At 41.7% G+C, this 22,500-nt stretch overlaps 2 protein-coding genes across 14 annotated transcripts in view; one reads left to right on the forward strand and one right to left on the reverse strand.

Annotated features, from left to right (window-relative positions):
* Nucleotides 1-22,500, reverse strand: part of LOC127635186 (keratin-associated protein 5-1-like) — a 505,876-nt gene that overhangs the window by 266,555 nt on the left and 216,821 nt on the right. The window lies entirely within an intron of this gene.
* LOC127635170 (receptor-type tyrosine-protein phosphatase mu-like) overlaps nt 1-22,500 on the forward strand; it is a 270,709-nt gene that overhangs the window by 187,092 nt on the left and 61,117 nt on the right. For 3 of the 11 annotated variants that reach the window (XM_052115012.1, XM_052115017.1, XM_052115013.1), the window contains 5 exons: nt 1,493-1,522; nt 14,462-14,613; nt 16,305-16,379; nt 18,918-18,944; nt 21,868-22,061. In XM_052115012.1, the coding sequence (XP_051970972.1) occupies nt 1,493-1,522; nt 14,462-14,613; nt 16,305-16,379; nt 18,918-18,944; nt 21,868-22,061 (478 nt within the window). The remainder of the gene's footprint in view (nt 1-1,492; nt 1,523-14,461; nt 14,614-16,304; nt 16,380-18,917; nt 18,945-21,867; nt 22,062-22,500) is intronic. The other 8 variants (XM_052115015.1, XM_052115019.1, XM_052115018.1 and 5 more) reach the window with 5 other exon arrangements.

The raw sequence follows: 22,500 nt of genomic DNA on the forward strand, positions 1-22,500 counted from the left end.
TCTGTGCCAGCATTACCCGGTTTGTGCCCGATGAAATATACATTGATCTGCTCCGTGCCCTCAGACCAGTGCCAGCGCTTTAATGACCCAGCAACGGGAAATCACCCAAGCTTATGTTGCGCAAGAGAAAAAACCAACGGACGAAAGAAAAGCAAGATAAGAGAGAAATATTGATGAAAGCAGCTTTTTTATTTTTTTTTCAAAGAGACGCCCGGGGCATGTTGCTCTGGGCATGTTTACATTAGATCCCATCCGCACCTGGAGTAAACCCCCAGAGTTCAGTGCGGCGGGGCTGAGTTTAAGCCACATCTCTGGTTCACGTTCAGAGAGTGTTTCGCGCCTCTTCTGGGGATTCAGATGTGAACTGAAGTCATGAGAGTAAATATGTTTTAATGAGAGTCGTTACGTTCTCCGTAAAGGGGTTTTTGTCTCTATTGATTTTACGGTTGAGCTTTAAAATGGCCAAACATTGGCTGAGGGATGATTCGTTGCATCGGCGGGATGGTGTTTAGCATAATGAGTTAGGACTAAATTTAAAGTATTAAACTTATAGCGCTATAATTGCTTTCTCAAGTCTGGGAGTTTATGTTCATCAAAATGCAAACGTTTAAAGAAAAAAACTTTCATTAACACTCGGCACTTCTCTGTATAATAAACGTAATCAACCTGTGCTAACCGCTATACAACACTGTCGCTATCATGCGCTCTGTATCTCTGTTATCGATTGTACCATTGCTGTATTACTGCATTAAAACACCTTATTCAAGCTGACGTCGTACTGTATTTAAATTGACACGGGGATTGTAGGATAGATGTACACATTGTTTGCAAAACCGTCGTTTCTGTTCGGTTAAATTAGTTTAAATTATTCGTAAAACCATGTTTATGGAAATTGCCACAAATAAATTCCACATTAGTAGAACAAACAATCGTTCGTAATTTCGTAAATCATAATTAAATATGAGTTGAACCAAATTTGTGTAAATTGTTCGTATAACATTTGTATGTAAATTGACGCAATAAATTGAACATGAGCAAAACAAATATCGTTTAATTCTACGTAAATGTTCATAATAAATTAATCATTGGCAGAATTAATTTGTGTATATTATGTGTAAAAGCATTCTTAATGTCACAATAAATTAATAAATGTGTTGCAAAATATTTTCAAACATTTACTTGCGAATGTTTTTACAAACAAATTACTCAGAAATGTTTTCTGCTCATGTAGAGATGCTCGTAATGTACATACTAGCACAATGGCCCCGCCCATGACCACACCTTGGCTCCGCCCACATCCCCGCCTCACATTACACACTCAGAACGCCTCGTCACGCTCTCACAGTCACTCGTAGAACTCGTCACACGTGTCACCATATCAGGTTTTGTTCATTTTAATATATTTTACACGTACATTAATATTTCAACTTTTTCTTTCCTTCCATTTTCACCCCCCCCACCACTGCTTTTGCCCCTCCACCCCTCTCGGCAGGAGAACCTATCACTCCTACACTTACTACCTGTAAGTAACCACTCTGTGACGACTCCTAGTTGCCGTGCTGTCTCTATTCCATGCATGAATCTCCAACCCAGTGATTTCCTCTCTCCTTTCAAACTCCCGCTGTCCCGGCCTGTCAATCATCACGGGTCCGTTTGATATTTCAAGCTTCTTTTGAGCCCCGTCCAAGACGGCTTGTTGTATTTTAATGATGGATGCTAAAAGCCAATCTGATTAAACTCGGCTGCATTTTGGCCTGTTGAATCATTCATTACAGCAACAGCTTGAGAGATGTTCATTTCTCTCTTGAGGAAATTCTCTTTGGTCGTTTGATCACTCTCTGCTGTCCTGACGTAATGAAACATTCCCTTCGAGTTTAAGAAAGTTCCTCGTACATGTAATTAAGGAATCCAGGATTAACGCTGCATTGCTGAACGGATGCACAGTTTGACAAGTGAAGGGAAAGCTGGGATTTTCCATTGGAATGACCTCTGACCCTTACAGCATGAACTGCCATCATGCCCTTTGCCTCATAGTCTTCTTTTGCCTTCATGTTTTAATTTGGTTCTGTTCTGCATGAGTCTGTTATCTGCATGTGAAATTCAACATCATGTTTTACACATACACACACACACGTGCACACACACACGTGCACACACACACGTATGCACACACACACGCACTTACACACATGCACGCACACACGCGCGCACACACATACACATGTACACACATGCGCTTACACATGGACACACACGCGCACATGCACACACACACACACGTGCACACACCCATGCACACACACACACATACACGCACACACACGCTCGCACACACACGCTCGCACACACACGCGCACATGTGAGTTTGTGTTTTTTGTGTGTGTGGTGTGTATGTGTGTGTGTGTGTGTGTGGTGTGTATGTGAGTGTGTGTCTGTGTGTGCGCATCTAAAGGATTGTGAACAAAGCCGAGGAATTATATTCCAAACAGATTAAAATAACGGGAACACAACATAAGTGTCAAAGGAAAGAGAGCACAAACACACTTATACAGCCAATCCAGTTTCACAAATAAATCCTGTAGATTCACATATTAAATAACTAATATAAAACCATCTCGCTCAAACGCGCAAGGAAAAGTTCTGCCAGCGCGACATGAAAGCACATCTGTTTCTCTCTCGAGTGGCCCGTTTAACTCAAGTGTTCTGCAGAGCGAGAGGCCTTAATTGATCCTTCAGCGAGGGCGGAACACGAAACTAATTAATTGCAACAAGAGGAGGCACATTCATCTGGACTGACGTCTCGTGCGCGGTGCACAGCAGAGAGCTGGAGAGAGAGAGCATTAACGCTCGTACCGCAGGGCGAGTGATCACACGAGTCACCCGCAGTCGTCCTCTCATGCAGATAATACGGCACCTCCGTGATCCGCTGATCAGATCGGGTGTTTGCTCCACATTTTAATGGGATAAGATTAAGGCAGCATGGAAGGTTTGGAAATGAGTCAGTGGGACCATAATCAGCATCCATAATTTAATCACAGTCAAATTAACAGATATTAATGGATGCATACCTCATAAAACTGCACATAGATAGTCAAATAAACCATCAGAGGGAGAGAGAGAGAGACCTAAAGCAGATTAAAGGCCCTTTTTTGTGTGTTTGTTTATATTTGAAGTTTCCATCAATGGAAGTCTATGGGATTTTTCCCATTTTTGATCTTCCGCTGAGCGAAAACCGTACGTCCGATCAGTTGGGAAATAGCTAGCAGACTATTCCAGAACAATCTGAAGGTTTGCACCAAATTTGGTAGATGTAGCTTAAAGGAATATTCTGGATTCAGTATAAGTTATGATCAATAGACAGCATTTGTTGGAAGGTTAAGAAATTATGCAGCAGAGCATACAATGTCACAAGCTTTAAAATATTGCACACGCACACCTGCACATACATACATGCGCATACATGCGCACACGCACATGCATACATGCACACACACGCACATGCATACATGCACACACATGCACATACATACACGCACATACATACATGCACACACATGCACATACATACATGTGCATACATGTGCACACACATGCACATACATACACGCACATACATACATGCACACACATGCACATACATACATGTGCATACATGTGCACACGCACATGCATACATGCACACACACACACAAGGACATACATACATACATGTGCACACACACGTACATGCATACATGCACACGCACACACATGCACATACATACATGCACACACGCACATACATACACGCACATACATACATGCACACACATGCACATACATACATGTGCATACATGTGCACACGCACATGCATACATGCACACACACACACAAGGACATACATACATACATGTGCACACACACGTACATGCATACATGCACACGCACACACATGCACACACGCACATACATACACGCGCACACATGCACATACATACACGCGCACACACGCACATACATACACGCGCACACATGCACATACATACATGCGCAAACACACGCACATACATACATGCGCAACCACACGCACAGACATACATGCGCAAACACACGCACACACATACATGCGCAAACACACGCACACACATACATGCGCAAACACACGCACACACATACATGCGCAAACACACGCACACACATACATGCGCAAACACACGCACACACATACATGCGCAAACACACGCACACACATACATGCGCAAACACACGCACACACATACATGCGCAAACACACGCACACACATACATGCGCAAACACACGCACATACATGCGCAAACACACACACACACACATACATGCGCAAACACACGCACACACATACATGCGCAAACACACGCACACACATACATGCGCAAACACACGCACACACATACATGCGCAAACACACGCACACACATACATGCGCAAACACGCACATACATACATGCGCAAACACACGCATACATACATACATGCGCAAACACACGCACATACATACATGCGCAAACACACGCACATACATACATGCGCAAACACACACACATACATACATGCGCAAACACACGCACATACATACATGCGCAAACACACGCACATACATACATGCGCAAACACACGCACATACATACATGCGCAAACACACGCACATACATACATGCGCAAACACACACACACATACATGCGCAAACACACACACACATACATGCATAAACATGCGCACATACATACATGCGAAACACACACACACATACATGCGCAAACACACGCACACACATACATGCGCAAACACACGCACATACATACATGCGCAAACACACGCACATACATACATGCGCAAACACACACACATACATGCGCAAACACACACACACACATACATGCGCAAACACACGCACATACATACATGCGCAACCACACGCACACACATACATGCGCAAACACACGCACACACATACATGCGCAAACACACGCACATACATACATGCGCAAACACATGCACATACATACATGCGCAAACACACGCACACACATACATGCGCAAACACACGCACATACATACATGCGCAACCACACGCACATACATACATGCGCAAACACACGCACATACATACGCGCGCACACACACAAAAGGACATACATACATGCGCACACGCACATACACACATGCGCACAAATGCATGCACGCACACACATACAATCTGATTGGCTTTTGCAGTGGTGCATAAATGCTGTCTAAAACAATGTGATGCAAAATTGTAGGTGGGCGAGAAATGGAAGGTTAAAAAATGACGCAGCAGCACATGCAATGTCATGTGCTACGTCTCCATGGTAACGCGCTCAACAAGTCACGTGATAAGATGCACAGATTGACGGTCTCAGACGCGGAGGCAACTGAGATTTGTCCTCCGCCACACGGATTGAGTCACTACGCCACCACGAGGACAACTGATCACGTCACTTGTTGAGCCCGTTACCGTGGTGACGTAGCGCGTGTGGAGGCTTCACGCTAGCAACCGGGCCAATTTGGTTGCTTAGAGACCTGGTTATTAAAGGGTGTTATTTGAGTTTACTAAGCAGCCTGTTGCATATTAATGCTCCACAGCGAGTGATGGTGACAGCCGTCTGTGTGGATCATGTGACTCTTTATGACAGATGTTGTGTTGTTGACAGTCTGGCGGCGAGCGGCAGATGTTTAAGGCAGATTCGCGTTTCACCTGCGACAGTTTAATTCATCTGTCAACACATTACGTCTTAATATTTCTCCACATCTTATGAACCTTCATGCCTGAAGAGCACATTCACATAAACAGCAAAACAGATGCAATGGAGGTGAATGGTGACTGACACAAACATGTGGGCATTTGCATGATCAGTCTATACATAAAGTTGTGTATATGAAGTAATCAGCGTGCTGTTGTTTTGGTATGCGCCGCCAGCGCCGAGAATGCATCGAGCGCTTGTCGAAGTCTGTCAGAGGAAATGTGCAGGTGACCTCTGTATCTACGGGAAGTGCATTTGATGCGACACGGACAGCTCGTGTCAGGCTTCACTGCTTCATCACTCATACATACTAATATAAAGCTCACTGTAGTTTAGGATTGAGTCCTCAAACTCAGGGTCCGCCTGCCAGCTGGCTTTTCCCCGCCACTCTGGGGCTTGTCGGTTCCCAGACATGCCGTCGCCTGGTCTTCGATCGTTCCTCCACCCTCTGGCGGACAACAGCCACTCCTCCCCGGGCAGACCGGAGCCGGATGGAACGCCCCTTCGCGTTATGGTAGCCGGTATGGAACTCCTCCACCCCTGGCAGCGGCTCCACTGCTCCAGGTGTCCGGCAGCGGCGACTCCGTCCTCTGGCGGGCAACCGCGGCTGCTACTTTGTGTTGGCTGGCAGTGGCGAGGACTCCACGACAGCGCATCCCTCCTCCTTCCCGGGCTTCGGCACCAATGTAACAAGGGTAAGGTTGGGAAAGGAGGAGGCGGCTGAACAGTCAAACTTAAAAAGACAGAACACAAACGCACACACGGCTGCTGTGTGTGGCTCTCTCTCTCTCTCTCTCTCCTCGGCTGATTAGCCCAATTGGCCCTCCTCCTCGTCAAACTCCTCCCACTTTTGCCCTAGGCCACGCCTGCCGGCAGGCTTTTCCCCACCTCTCTAGAGCTGGGGAGGGATAAACAAAACAAAAAAGAGGCGCGGGAAAGGGCGAGACAGAGCGACAGTGAGAGAGAGAGAGAGAGAGAGAGAGGAGAGGTCAATCCGCGCATCTTAGCACATGACTTGTTGAGCGCGTTACCGTGGTGACGTAGCGTGTATGGAGGCTTCACGCTATTCTCCGCAGCATCCACGCACAACTCGCCACACGCCCCACCGAGAGCGAGAACCACATTATAGACGACCATGAGGAGGTTACCCCATGTGACTCTACCCTCCCTAGCAACCGGGCCGATTTGGTTGCTAAGGAGACCCGGCTGGAGTCACTCTATTAGCGAAATAGCGAACTCCAGGGGTTGGTAGCCAGCGTCTTTACCACAAACAGGAAATCTTCCGTTCTGAACATATCAGCGTTTAGTGGGATTAGTGTCTCCAGGGCTCCTGACCGGTTCTGTCCCCGTATGACCCGGAGCGTTAGTGTCCGCACACTCCCGCCAAACTACCAGATTTATATCTGTCAACGAGGAACAAAATGTCCCCGTTGTATTCGGCAGGGGTCGAGATAGCGGCTCGCTCAAGGGTACATCTGCAGCGTGACTCTCCAGGGGCCCCGACGGCATGGCAGGGGCTTTTATTTATGTTCCAGAGAACTTCGGTTTTAAAGACCCTTTAGGAGAGCCACTCTATCGGCAGGGGTGCGGGGTAAACCTCAGATGGAGGTGTTTACGGAAAAGTGGAATGGAAAGAGATGAGAGTCTCCAGTTGCGTTTGAAAAGGAAAAGTAAAGAGACAGAAATGGAAATGGAAAGGTTTGAGGATGTAGTCTGTGGGGACGGGGACTGCAGTGGCCCGACCGCATCAGATATGCATGAGCACCGAAAGCGCTGCAGGACGGCGCTTGTGTACTCTGCGTTCTGCATCCTGAGACGGTCGGAGGCCATTTAAAAAGTCAGTCAGTCAGACTTTATAAATGTGATTTATTTTTTTGCATTAATCTGAAGCTTCAGTGCATCCTTGTTGGACTTTATATATTAAATAAATAAATTAATACATTTAAATAAATAAATACATTTTCCCGAAATGATTCTGAATACTTAATATAAATTAAATATTAAAAGGATTCAAATAAAATTGATGTGCAATAACAAAAAAGAAATACATTTGTTAAAATGCATAAAAGGATCGTTTAATTCATATATACTTTATTTAATAAATTCATATAAAATAAATAATAGGAGCTTAAGGAAGAAAATATATGAAATTATATTCACCCCAAAATCTAAATAAATATATTATATTAATATTTTATAAATATTATTAGATATATTTTTATTTTATATAATATATTTAATCATTTTTATTGTATTTATTATATTTATTTTAGTTATTATTATGCATAAAATTTTAGATTTCTGGATAATGAAGCTTATTTAAGCACCATTGTGGCACGTTTATGCCTTAATTAGCAGCATGTGAAAATGGGTTTGATTGTGTGTCCTGTAAGGGGGTGGCCAGAGGTGGGCGTGGCCTCCATCGACCGACGCCCATTGGCCACCCCACTCGCAATTGTTGTTGTAAGCTGTGTTCACACTGCCAGCGACACGCAGCGACAAAACGACCTCATTCCATTCATTTTCAATGAGCGCTAGCGACCGTTGGCGACCAGATGTGGGCGTGTCCAGCGACGTGACAAATGTTTAACTTTATGCAAATGAAGAGCGACTTTCGGGAGCGACAGCCAATAGGAGAGAAGATGTTAGAGCTCATGTGATCCTCATATTTGAATGATAACATTAATTGTAAAGAAGCAGCGCTGTTTAGACGACCTAACCGCCCGCCACTGGCGACATGCAGCGACAATGTAGCTGGCGGTGTGAACGTAGCGGAAGTCTTTTATTTGGTCATTTTTTTTTGTCACAATTTAGTTCTTTAGAGGTGAAATCATCTCTTAACATGCGTGCACACCAAGGCCGGCAAACCTCTCCGTCCCGGTATTAGCTCTGGTTGGACGCTAGGTGCTACTATGAGGTCATTTTGGTTTAGCGGGTTTATTTTTAACGCTACACTATAAAGCACGACATCTTAATTTCAAACGTTCAGCTTTATTTTGTATTTATAATTAAATTAAATAGCTTTTAAAAAAATTTCGAGTAAGTTGCACGTTACGTTTCCAATGACATCATCCATTAAGCGTCACTTTTGCGGCAGACGATTTGATTGATTAGCTTCCCGTCGGATGTTGAGCAGCAGCGGGAGACCGGCCGCCATATGGAACGAACATGAACAAACGAGATTGATTCAGACGCCGCCGCGGGAAACTTCACTAGGTCAGGGCCATCCATTAACACGCATCACACCGGGGTCAAAGGTCACCTGTTGCTTTTTCTCCTTTAAGTCTTTGTAGAAACACAAATACATTCTTCAGAGGATTTGTGTAGCACGGGAATGACAGCTTGGGACAAATCTTTGCAGATGCGAGCGTCTGAAATATGATGGCAAGGCCCTGCACAGCTGAAGCTGGTGTTTGTCATGTGACACGAGAGATTTCGTCTCCAGTCACTAAAGCGAGAGACTTCGTTACTGCTGTGGAAAATCCCATTGTAGTAAATCAGATTTGAATAACTGACCCGGCCTCTGAATGAATTCTGTCATCATTTTCTCACCCTCATGTTGTTCCAAACCTGTATTAGTTTCTTTCTTCTGTTGAACACAAAAGAAGATAGTTTGAAGAATGTTGGTAATCAGACAGTTGAAGGTAGCCATTGACTGCCATAGTAGGAAAAAGAATACTATGGCAGTCAATGGCTACCTTCAACTGTGTGTGTGTGTGTGTGTGTGTATGAGAGTGTGTGTGTGTGTGTGTGTGTGTGTCTGTGTGTGTGTGTATGACAGTGTGTTTGTGTGTGTGTGTGTGTATGACTGTGTGTGAGTGTGTGTGTGTGTGTGTATGACAGTGTGTGTGTGTGTGTATGAGAGTGTGTGTGTGTATGACTGTGTGTGTGTATGACTGTGTGTGTGTGTGTATGACAGTGTGTGTTTGTGTGTGTGTGTGTGAGTGTGTATGACAGTGTGTTTGTGTGTGTGTGTGTGTGTGTGTGTGTGTATGACAGTGTGTTTGTGAGTGTGTGTGTGTATGACAGTGTGTGAGTGTGTGTGTGTGTGTGTGTATGACTGTGTGTGTGTGTGTGTATTACAGTGTGTTTGTGTGTGTGTGTATGACAGTGTGTTTGTATGTGTGTGTGTGTGCATGACAGTGTGTGTGTGTGTGTGTGTGTATTACAGTGTGTTTGTGTGTGTGTGTATGTGAGTGTGTGTGTATGACAGTGTGTGAGTGTGTGTGTGTGTGTGTATTACAGTGTGTTTGTGTGTGTGTGTATGACAGTGTGTTTGTATGTGTGTGTGTGTGTGCATGACAGTGTGTGTGTGTGTGTGTGTGTGTATGACAGTGTGTTTGTGTGTGTGTGTGTGTGTGTGTGTGTGTGTGTATGACAGTGTGTGTGTGTGTGTGTGTGTGTATGACTGTGTTTGTGTGTGTGTGTGTATGACTGTGTGTGTGTGTGTGTATGACTGTGTGTGTGTGTGTGTGTGTGTGTATGACAGTGTGTGTGTGTGTGTGTGTGTGTATGACAGTGTGTTTGTGTGTGTGTGTGTGTGTGTGTATGACAGTGTGTTTGTGAGTGTGTGTGTGTATGACAGTGTGTGAGTGTGTGTGTGTGTGTGTATGACTGTGTGTGTGTGTGTGTATTACAGTGTGTTTGTGTGTGTGTGTATGACAGTGTGTTTGTATGTGTGTGTGTGTGCATGACAGTGTGTGTGTGTGTGTGTGTGTATTACAGTGTGTTTGTGTGTGTGTGTATGTGAGTGTGTGTGTATGACAGTGTGTGAGTGTGTGTGTGTGTGTGTATTACAGTGTGTTTGTGTGTGTGTGTATGACAGTGTGTTTGTATGTGTGTGTGTGTGTGTGCATGACAGTGTGTGTGTGTGTGTGTGTGTGTGTATGACAGTGTGTTTGTGTGTGTGTGTGTGTGTGTGTGTGTGTGTATGACAGTGTGTGTGTGTGTGTGTGTGTGTGTATGACTGTGTTTGTGTGTGTGTGTGTATGACTGTGTGTGTGTGTGTGTGTATGACTGTGTGTGTGTGTGTGTGTGTGTATGACAGTGTGTGTGTGTGTGTGTGTATGACTGTGTTTGTGTGTGTGTGTGTATGACTGTGTGTGTGTGTGTGTGTGTGTGTGTGTATGACAGTGTGTTTGTGTGTGTGTGTGTGTGTATGACAGTGTGTGTGTGTGTGTGTGTATGACTGTGTTTGTGTGTGTGTGTGTGTATGACTGTGTGTGTGTGTGTGTGTGTGTGTGTGTGTGTGTGTGTGTGTGTGTGTGTGTGTGTGTGTGTATTCACCCATAATCCCCTCTGGGCTGATGGAGAGCATCGGTCTTTTTTCCATTTGTAAAAGCTCTGATTTCTGGGACTCTCAGTGAGAGAAATGGCTTTATTTTCATTTATTTATGTTTAATGTGCGGCTGCAGGTTCGGCCGGGCACCGGCGCTCTGTTTTAGGACACTTAATGCAGTGCAGGATCCATCCGGTCGCTGCGGCGAGTTCCATTAGAGGTACGATCGCCCCACCGGCAGACCCCGGAGACCCTGAGCGAGTGTTCTCCATTCACCCTGTGCAGATGGCCACATTAAAGTTCCTGTTAGATGCATTCATCAGGTTCTGGGTTATCAGCTGTCCAGGGGGGTTGATTATGGCCTCGTGTATGTTTTGCTAATGCCCCTTTTGCCAGAGCGGAGCCAAAGTCCCTTTAAGGCAAGTCTGTTCACTCAGCTGCCACCGTGGCAGTGCCACCACACAGTTATTTCTCTTGCAAAGTGAAATGCAACTAAACATCTTGTCACGATAGAGCGCAACGGTGTCACGCCCACTTCTTCAGCCGTCTTGGTTCCGGAAGTATTTTTCCCATTTATGTTTTCCATCAAATCCTTCATTTAAGATTTGTAAGGCATGAACCAAACCAGCCAGCTCTGAGAACAAGACTGTGAAATGGCTCTGTAGCTCCGCCCACACCTATGACACACTGTGAACGCTCCCTCTTCTCTGATTGGTGGATCTTTCTCTTCAGGATCATGGGTTATTTCCGACGTATGTGTTAACATGATTTTACTGTGAACCTCTGACCATTCATTTATTAGGATACAATAAATAAACAGGTTGTTCCGGTGTTACGTTGTCATGACAACGAAGTTGTCATTTTGGATATAACTTTACACAGGGAAGTTATTAAGTGCTTTTATCACACTGATATCACGCTAACACTATTTTAATGTTCATGAACGGGCCCGGTTCACTTACATTTTAAGTGCCATACTGTAACCACAAATGTTTTATTTATGTTTTTCTCCCCAATTTTGGAACGGCCAATTCCCGATGCGCTCCGAGTCCTTGTGGTGGTGTAGTGACTCGCCTCAATCCGGGTGGCGGAGGACGAATCTCAGCTGCCTCCGCGTCGGAGACCGTCAATCCGCGCATCTCATCACGTGACTCGTTGCCAAGTTGCATGTTACCGTGGAGACGTAGTGCGTGTGGAGGCTTCACGCTATTCTCCGCGGCATCCACATGCAACTCACCACACGCCCCACCGAGAGCGAGAACCACATTATAGTGACCACGAGGAGGTTACCCCATGTGACTCTACCCTCCCTAGCAACCGGGCCAATTTGGTTGCTAAGGAGACCCGACTGGAGTCTCTCAGCACACCCTGGATTCAAACTCACGACTCCAGGCGTGCTAGTCAACGTCAATACTCACTGAGCAACCCAGAACCCACATAACCACGATATTTGAACTTTTACCATTTTCGTGGTAATCAACATTGTCGCACATGCGGTCGATTGAGCTTAACTTGTATTGAACCCAGAATATTCCTCTCAGTCTGGTCCATTTTTTTTACCTTTTATTCTTTTATTGCATAAACACGTTTTAGAGTAAACAAGCTGTCGAAAAAAGTCAAAAAGCCGATTTGCGCCCCCAGTTTAGAAGAAACCTCCCTATGTAGGCAGTAGAGCCGCAATGTGGTTTATCTCTCCTCAGCGTCTCTACTATATCTGTATTATTCATTAAATAAATGCCTCAATTTGTGGAGATCCGCTTCACAGAGGCATTATGTTTTCACTTTGTTACCTGCGAGAGCATCTTGGCAGAGTTAGTGGAAATAAAAAACAGTATTTCATCACCCTCCCTCGACCGAATGTCATCATCGCCAAAGACGCCGCATCCAGCCTCGCGCGCTCTCCCTTAATTAATGTCGAAGCCAGTGCAACAGCTCTTTGTGCAGCTGTAGTGCAGTGGAATCTCAGGACTCCTCCAGAAGTGTGTGTGTGTGTGTGTGTGTGTGTGTGTGTGTGTGTGTGTGTGTGTGTGTGTGTGTGTGTGTGTGTGTGTGCCGCCCGGGGCGAAATGCATTACCTGGAGGCGCTCGTGTTGTTCCTCAGCAGCTGCCCTCGTGCTGGGGACGGTTGAGTCACTTCCTGTTCGCTGTGACAAGCGTTCTCAGGAGAACACATTAGTGAGCACTGCAGGTATTTAAGGGCATCCTGTCTCGTGAAATATCTCTAGTTCCTCTGATGAACCTTGTGTGGGGATTTTCATCTTCTTAATGACTTTAAAGATGAAAATAATCGATCAAATGATGCTAGGAAACGGACAGTAAGATGCGTCATTAGAGCTATTGAGTAAACGATAAACGACGCATAATAAAAATCCCATAGACTTACATTGAAGGACGGACCGGAGACATGTCTAGAGAAGTAAGCAATCCCATAGCAACCGTACAACTGTATAGCTTAAATCACCCTAGCAACCACATAGCAATTCCCTGGCAACCACTCACAGTGTTGTAGTATCTTGGTGGTGAGTTTTTGACTAAAAAGGTGTTAAGTTTAATTTAGCAAGCATGTACCCATCTAGATAATAGATGGAAAAGACCATTTACAGCCAATACAGGTAATTTACTGAGGAAATATATGTTTTTAAAAGGTTTTTAACAGTTATAGCGCCACCTGTTGTCCAATCTCCATAAACGTTTGTACACTTCTTTATAATTATATGTTGCATGTGCTCACCAACATTCGTGAAGTTTTGACGTTTCGTTTAGGATTTATAGACTTTTGAGTATATTTTGCCACGCCCATTTTCTAGATGACCCTGTTCTAGATATCCAAAGGGTAAAGCACATTATTTTAATAACTATTGACCTAGCGAGTCCAGAGAATTGTACCGCATTAGTTTGATTGAGTTTGAGCTAAAAAGATCGGACTAGTTCTTGAGTAAAGCACTTGAGTCTACGACAAACGGTCTAGGAGTTGTGAGCAGTTACACGTTTTTGATCGCTGTAGCGCCCCCTATAGACCGATTTGGCCGAGTCCGTGTTTCTGAGTAGCGAGCAATACTACTACCATCTGACCAAGTTTCAAGTCTCTAGTCCTTACGGTACGCTCTGCCCGATCAGTTTTATGGCGGAATAATAATAATAATAATAATAAAATCCTAGCAAAAACAATAGGTTTCTAGCACTTCGGGCTTGAACCCCTAATTACATTCTGCATTTCGAAAATAAGGCATGTTGTTGGGACCATTATTTATTTATTTGTTTTACATTGTGACATCATTTTCAGGACAGTGACGCATATGTGACCCCCAATTAGTCATTTTTGGTGGCATATTTGCCCTGAATTCCTGATTGGTGATTTCAATATATATATATATAAGATTTCTCATGTGTCTTTTTAATAAAGAAAACTGGCGAAGAAGCGCAAGGAGACGTTGAGCAGCACGCGGCAGGAGATGACGGTGATGGTGAATTCGATGGACAAGAGTTACGCTGAGCAGGGCACCAGCTGTGATGAAGCCATCTCATTCATGGACACTCACAACCTCAACGGCAGACGTAAGTCCTGCATTCACTTAGATACACTGTATTATTAGTACTGTTTGTTCAGGCTAGCGTCACCATTACTGCTCATACTTCCCTCAAAGTCTGATGGAGTCTCAGGGTTTATTCAATCTTTGGTGGCACTGTGTCACTGTGCTTCAGGTTTGTTCCTGGACGTCCCACCAGACTGTGTTTGACAGGTCTAAACCCCCCTCAGTCCTCTGGGTCAGCAGGTCACGGGCATCCCGCCCATGTGGGGATTAGCTGAGCCAATAAGACCTCTCCTCTGTGTCCGCCACTTGACATGTCAATGACCAGATACTCTCTTAGCTATTTAAACGTAAACTAAAGCGTAAAATAAATGCTATCGGCTATTTAAACGTAAACTAAAGCGCAAACTAAATATTATCGGCTATTTAAACGTAAACTAAAGCGCAAACTAAATATTATCGGCTATTTAAACGTAAACTAAAGCGCAAACTAAATATTATCGGCTATTTAAATGTAAACTAAAGAGTAAACTAAATGCTATTGGCTATTTAAACATAAACTAAAGCGCAAACTAAATATTATCGGCTATTTAAATGTAAACTAAAGCGTAAACTAAATGTTATCGGCTATTTGAACGTAATCTAAAATGTAAACTAAATGTTATCGGCTATTTAAACGTAAACTAAATGCTATCGGCTATTTAAACGTAAACTAAAATATAAACTAAATTTTATCGGCTATTTAAACATAAACTAAAGCGCAAACTAAATATTATCGGCTATTTAAATGTAAACTAAAGCGCAAACTAAATGCTATAGGCTATTTAAACGTAAACTAAAGCACAAACTAAATGTTATCGGCTATTTAAACGTAAACTAAAGTGCAAACTAAATGCTATAGTCTATTTAAACGTAAACTAAAGTGCAAACTAAATATTATCGGCTATTTAAACGTAAACTAAAGTGCAAACTAAATGCTATAGGCTATTTAAACGTAAACTAAAGTGCAAACTAAATATTATCGGCTATTTAAATGTAAACTAAAGCGTAATCTAAATTCTATTAGCTATTTAAATGTAAACTAAATGCTATTGGCTATTTAAACATAAACTAAAGTGTAAACTAAATGCTATTGGCTATTTAAATGTAAACTAAATGCTATTGGTGACTAAATATGATTGATTGACAGAAGATTTAGTGACTAAAGTGTGTTTACTCTTAGACCAGAGTTACTTTGCCCTTCTGTTCTCTGCAATATCGAGTAAAACTCTCTCTGTGATCTCACAACAGTGGTTAATATTGCACGAACGTCACTCAGTTTCCACTCGCCGTGACTGATGTGTCACTCCGTGAAGTGGTCTGCAAACATGTATAAATAAATAAAAATGGTTCTCTAGCGGCTGAGACGCCCGCTCACTTCATCCGTGACCTTATCTGCTGTCTGTCTCTATAGCTGTGATTGACAGACAGGTCACTGCAGACAGTGCGCTCACGTCAGCTGTCAACGATTCTCCCGCCTACCTGTGCGAACGCACCATCGGTGAAATGTGAACGCCCACTTTTCACCATCCAATCATGGTTTTTGTTTTTGGGAATATTGCCGAGTGTTGTGTATGTAGAGAATAGTGTCATATTGTCATATTACAGAATGTTGTTTATTTTATTTGGCGTATCTCATCTTGCCTGCTCTTTATTCCTTGTGTTATGTACTAAAAGCTGTCTCCTCGCCGTCCTCGTTTACCATGAAGACTAACACACTGAGCACCTCCGTGCCAAACTCCTACTACCCAGGTAAAGCTCTGCGTTCACCTCCGCATGTCAGTTCCTGTTTGAATCATGTGACTTCCTGCTTTGCTTTAGTCTCTGTGACCCTGTGCTGTAACTGTTTCTGAAGCAGTCGTCACATCCCATCTGTTGCTTTGCACAACTGATGTTTAAAGACCCCATGAAATGTGAAATCGAATACTGTCTGTATGAACGAACAACCGAAGTCACAACCGTATTCTAACCGCTGTAACTTTAGTGGCACTCACTAAAAGATGACGACATCCATAACATCGGTATATATTATCATAATTGCCACGGCGTTATTAAATAAATGAGGCCAATCGATGCGCTCATCCATCAGATCGTAATTAACTGACAGTGGCTTTGAATGCATTTTAACCACGTAGCTTTTGTTGCGTGGCTAAACTAAACTGAAGTCTATCGGCTATTTAAACGTAAACTAAAGCATAAACTAAATACTATTAGCTATTTAAACGTAGACTAAATATAATTGGCTATTTAAATGTAAACTAAATTGAAAAATAAAGGCTATTGGCTGTTTCAATTTAAACTAAAGCGCAAACTAAATGCTATTGGCTATTTCAATTTAAACTAAAGCGCAAACTAAATGCTATTGGCTATTTCAATTTAAACAAAAGCGCAAACTAAATGCTATTGGCTATTTCAATTTAAACTAAAGCGCAAACTAAATGCTATTGGCTATTTAAATTTAAACTAAAGCGCAAACTAAATGCTATTGGCTATGTATATTTAAACTAAAGCGCAAACTAAATGCTATTGGCTATGTATATTTAAACTAAAGCGCAAACTAAATGCTATTGGCTATTTAAAAGTAAAATAAAGTGTAAATTAAATGTTATCGGCTATATAAACGTAAACTAAAGCCTAAACTAAATGCTATTGGCTATTTAAACTTAAACTAAAGCGTAAACTAAATGTTATCGGCTATATAAATGTAAACTAAAGCCTAAACTAAATGTTATCGGCTATATAAACGTAAACTAAAGCCTAAACTAAATGCTATTGGCTATTTCAATTTAAACTAAAGCGCAAACTAAATGCTATTGGCTATTTAAACGTAAACTAAAGCCTAAACTAAATGCTATCGGCTATTTAAACGTAAACTAAAGCCTAAACTAAATGCTATCGGCTATTTAAACGTAAACTAAAGCCTAAACTAATGCTATTGGCTATTTCAATTTAAACTAAAGCGCAAACTAAATGCTATTGGCTATTAAACGTAAACTAAAGCCTAAACTAAATGCTATCGGCTATTTAAACGTAAACTAAAGCCTAAACTAATGCTATTGGCTATTTCAATTTAAACTAAAGCGCAAACTAAATGCTATTGGCTATTTAAACGTAAACTAAAGCCTAAACTAAATGCTATTGGCTATTTCAATTTAAACTAAAGCGCAAACTAAATGCTATTGGCTATTTAAACGTAAACTAAAGCCTAAACTAAATGCTATCGGCTATTTAAACGTAAACTAAAGCCTAAACTAAATGCTATTGGCTATTTCAATTTAAACTAAAGCGCAAACTAAATGCTATTGGCTATTTAAACGTAAACTAAAGCCTAAACTAAATGCTATCGGCTATTTAAACATAAACTAAAGCCTAAACTAATGCTATTGGCTATTTCAATTTAAACTAAAGCGCAAACTAAATGCTATTGGCTATTTAAACGTAAACTAAAGCCTAAACTAAATGCTATCGGCTATTTAAACATAAACTAAAGCCTAAACTAATGCTATTGGCTATTTAAAAGTAAACTAAAGCCTAAACTAAATGTTATCGGCTATTTAAACGTAAACTAAAGCGTAAACTAAATATTATCGGCTATTTAAACGTAAACTAAAGCGTAAACTAAATGTTATCGGCTATATAAACGTAAACTAAAGCCTAAACTAAATGCTATTGGCTATTTAAACATAAACTAAAGCGTAAACTAAATATTATCGGCTATTTAAACGTAAACTAAAGCGTAAACTAAATGTTATCGGCTATTTAAACGTAAACTAAAGCGTAAACTAAATGTTATCGGCTATATAAACGTAAACTAAAGCCTAAACTAAATGCTATCGGCTATTTAAAGTAAACTAAAGCCTAAACTAAATGCTATTGGCTATTTAAACGTAAACTAAAGCGTAAACTAAATATTTTCGGCTATTTAAACGTAAACTAAAGCACAAACTAAATATTTTCTGCTATTTAAACGTAAACTAAAGCGTAAACTAAATGCTATTGGCTATTTAAACGTAAACTAAAGCGTAAACTAAATGCTATTGGCTATTTAAATGTAAACTAAAGCACAAACTAAATATTTTCGGCTATTTAAACGTAAACTAAAGCGTTATCTAAATGTTATAATGTCAGATCATTTCATGGTGCCTTTAAGAACCGCTTTTATCTTTAACAAAACGTACATTTGACATAAATGTGTTGACTAATGCAAAACTGTGCTGCTAAATGATTTCTTGCTTGAAAACATATTTCTCTATATTGTCTCTTCTTTGTAAACCTCCATCTGATGGGCAGACCCTTTTGTGCCAACTGCTATCTTAGGTGAGAAACCCTCTTTCTGTTTGCACATGGACGGTTGAGTCTGTTTGTGTTCTGAGATCAGACAGGAAATAGAAATGACGCTTCCTCACATCCATACCTGCCTGCGAGGGTTTGACCTCCCCGAGCGAAGCTTCACCTCATCCCATCCGCATTCCGTGTCGTGCGTGTGACGTCACGTATGTGTCTGACCTCTCATGTGCATGGACAGATAATGTGGACCGGATGAGGGGGGCGTGACAGTGTGGCACAAACAAATAAACAAATAAGCAGCCCATAGTCATTTCATTTGCTCCAACAGTTTAATGCGACTATTAAATGTTTTCAAACTCGTCTCTCTGCTGGTATCCTAGATAATATTCGAAAATATTTTTCCCGTTATTTTTACCAATAGACATTTTAGCAAAAGAGTTCTGAAACCATGAACCAAAACCGCAAGCTTCTAGATGAATCGTAGCATTGCAACATTTCGTTACGAAGAGTGGACGGCGCTACCATTGTCATTGTTTTTGACATCAAAAATTGTAACTTTCAATTGAAAGTGGTAATTATGGTAATTCCGATTAGCAGAAGTGGTTTTTGTTAACTCGTGGTTAATTTAGTATTTCAACGTAAATTTGTCAATTACATATTTTTTTTTAAATGCCGTTGACATTTTCGTTGTTTTTCGTTTCGTTTTCGTTTTTCCGTTGATGATGTCGCAACAGTCAAGGGAGCGAAATCTGAGCTTTTGTAAAATTCCAAGTTTCCAACTTTGAGGTACAAGTTCGACTAACAATGTTAATGTTTCAGTCGATAGAGCTAATTATTGTAATTCCGAAACTGACATGAACGCAGCATTAGTTTATGCTGGCTGACATTAGCTAGCCTTTACTAGAAAGCAGAATTTAACCAAAGCTCATATATCAAACTTAACAGCTTCAGAACTCATTGTAGGTTTGTTTGCTATTGCTAAAAATGTAAAATAAATAAATGAATAAAGGACTTTTTTTTGTTGTCGCTGCTGCCATTTACGTTGTTTTTAGATGGCGTTTCGTGTTTCCATGATAACATTGACTTCTCAGACTAATGGTATTTATTGTTGACAGCGCCGCAATTTTTATTGTTTTTATTTGACGTCACAACAGTCAAATGAGAGAAATCGGTGCTTTCTGAAAATTCAACGTTTCCCACTTCGAAATACGAGTTCAATAAAAAGAACATTTCAGTCTGAATTGATAATTACATTTATTCCTATTTGATGTGAATGCAGAATTGGTTTACGTCACCTACCGCTAGTTAGCCCTTGCTAGAAGGAATCTCGCCACAACCCTGCCTGCCGCGTTTCCCATTTCCATTGTAACAGCGACTTCTCAGATTGGTGGTTATTTTAGTTCCTAAACAGGAATTCGTCAATTAATACATTTTTTTTAATTCATATACCAAACTAGGTTTATTCGCTATCGCTAAAAATGCACAAAAAAGTATTTATCTATGATGGTCCTGCAACTTTCATTGTTTTATATGACGAAATGAAGTTCAAGAAAATTCGTTACTTTCGTATAATTTTCCAATTTGGAATTACGAGTTAGACAAAAAATGTTACGTTTCAGTTGGAAGTGGTTATTATGTTTATTCCGATGTGATGTGAAAACAAAATTGGTTTACGTTACCTACGTTAGCTAGCCTTCTCTAAAATGCTAAATCTCGCCGCAACCTTGCCTGCCGCGTTTCCCATCTCCATTCTAACAGCGACTTCTGGTGGTTAGTTTAGTTTTTAGTTTTGTATCCATATACCAAACTTTAACAGCATCAGAACTCATAGTAGGTGCATTTGCTATCACTAATAATTTACAAAAAAAAATGTATCTGTTGACACCGCTGCCATTTTCGTTTTTAGATGACATCATAATGGTCAAGTGAATTTACGCGTTTTGTGCATTAGCTAGCATTCGCTAGGATGCCAAACCTCGCCACAACCCTGCCTGCCGCATTTCCCATTTCCATGGCAACAGCGGCTTTCTCCGATTTCAGTAGAGCAGGAATTCGTCAATTATACCCGCTGTTTTTTTCTCATTATCACTACAAACGTTTCGCTATGGCGATTTTGAATGCCACTTTTACTTTCAGGACCCGACTGCCGCTCTGCATTGTAGGATATTCCAATTGTTTTCGATTGTCGATTTTGGCCTCGTAACATTCTTAAACTTTTTTGCACAGCAGATGGTTAATGAGTCAGACAAACGTTAAGTTAACGTGTTTAGCTTCTCTGCTTCAACTATCTTGTTGCTTAAATCCTGTTTCCTCTCTCTTCCTCTTTCTTTCTTCACATTTAACCTGTTATATCATAAAAAGTGCCCATTAATGGTAAGTTGTGTTTTTTGGGGGGTGACTTTCAGTGGGGTCTACTCCCACCCCCACCCCCCACCCCCCTCAAACCGTGTCGCCTCTCTCGCATGGCCTTGTGTCGCATCTCGCCCTCCCCGTCCACCTGTGCCGCCATTAGCTAGCATGGCCCGTGACGCCGCCTTCATACATATGTGACACCCTCCACCCACCTGCATCCCCAGCTGTGCTTTCTTTTGGTTTTGGCTAACTCCCAACCCTGTTGTGACGGTGCCACATCTGGACATTTCCATGTTGGCCACCACCGCTACCCTGCATCCGCCACGGACACCGCCATTCCACCATTCGTGCGATCTCATTATGACATCAGAGAGCGAGTTTTCGTCTGGAGCTTTAGTGGTCAGGTGGTTTCTGTGAACTTCAAACAAACGTAGTTGCTTTGTGTTTACGCTCAACCTTTGATGTTCTGTCATCTCTTCATGTCGTTGTCATGTGACTTCTGTAAACCTTTTGTTCATCCATTCCTTTACAGTTTATGCAACTTCCTTGTCATTTGTTTTGACCCTTGTATGACCCTGCCGCTTCGCTTCCGTCCCGTTAGATGAGAATCACACCATGAACAGCGAAACCAGCAGTCTGGTCCAGTCGCACACTCACTCCTTTAAGAAACGTGAAGCTGTGGACGTCCCGTACCAGACCGGACAGCTTCATCCGGCGATCCGTGTAGCGGATCTGCTACAACACATCACGCAGATGAAATGTGCCGAGGGTTACGGCTTCAAAGAGGAATACGAGGTGAGTCACGACTGCAAGTATTCAGCTTACAAGCCTGTGATGACAACTAAACATATTAAAGCAATATCACGCATTTTAAATTCTGTCATTATTTACACACTCTCATGTCAATGCAACCGGTTTGCTTGTTTTGCTCTTGTTCCATATAAAAAAAAACATTTGTTCCATATAAAAAATAAAATAATTTGTTCCATATAAAAAAATTTAAAAAAAAAAAATTCCATGTAAAAAAATAAAATAATTTGTTCCATATAAATAAAAAAATAAAAAAATTTGTTCCATATAAAAAAAAATTAAAAACAAATTGTTCCATATAAAAACATAAAATAATTTGTTCCATATAAATAAAAAACAATTAAAAAAAAATGTGTTCCATATATAAATGTGTTCCTCCGGCTCTCAGACACACCTACAGTACGGCCGCACGCGTCTCTCTCTC

This window comes from Xyrauchen texanus, chromosome 42 (genome assembly GCF_025860055.1).
Source record: "Xyrauchen texanus isolate HMW12.3.18 chromosome 42, RBS_HiC_50CHRs, whole genome shotgun sequence".
NCBI classification, from domain to species: domain Eukaryota; kingdom Metazoa; phylum Chordata; class Actinopteri; order Cypriniformes; family Catostomidae; genus Xyrauchen; species Xyrauchen texanus.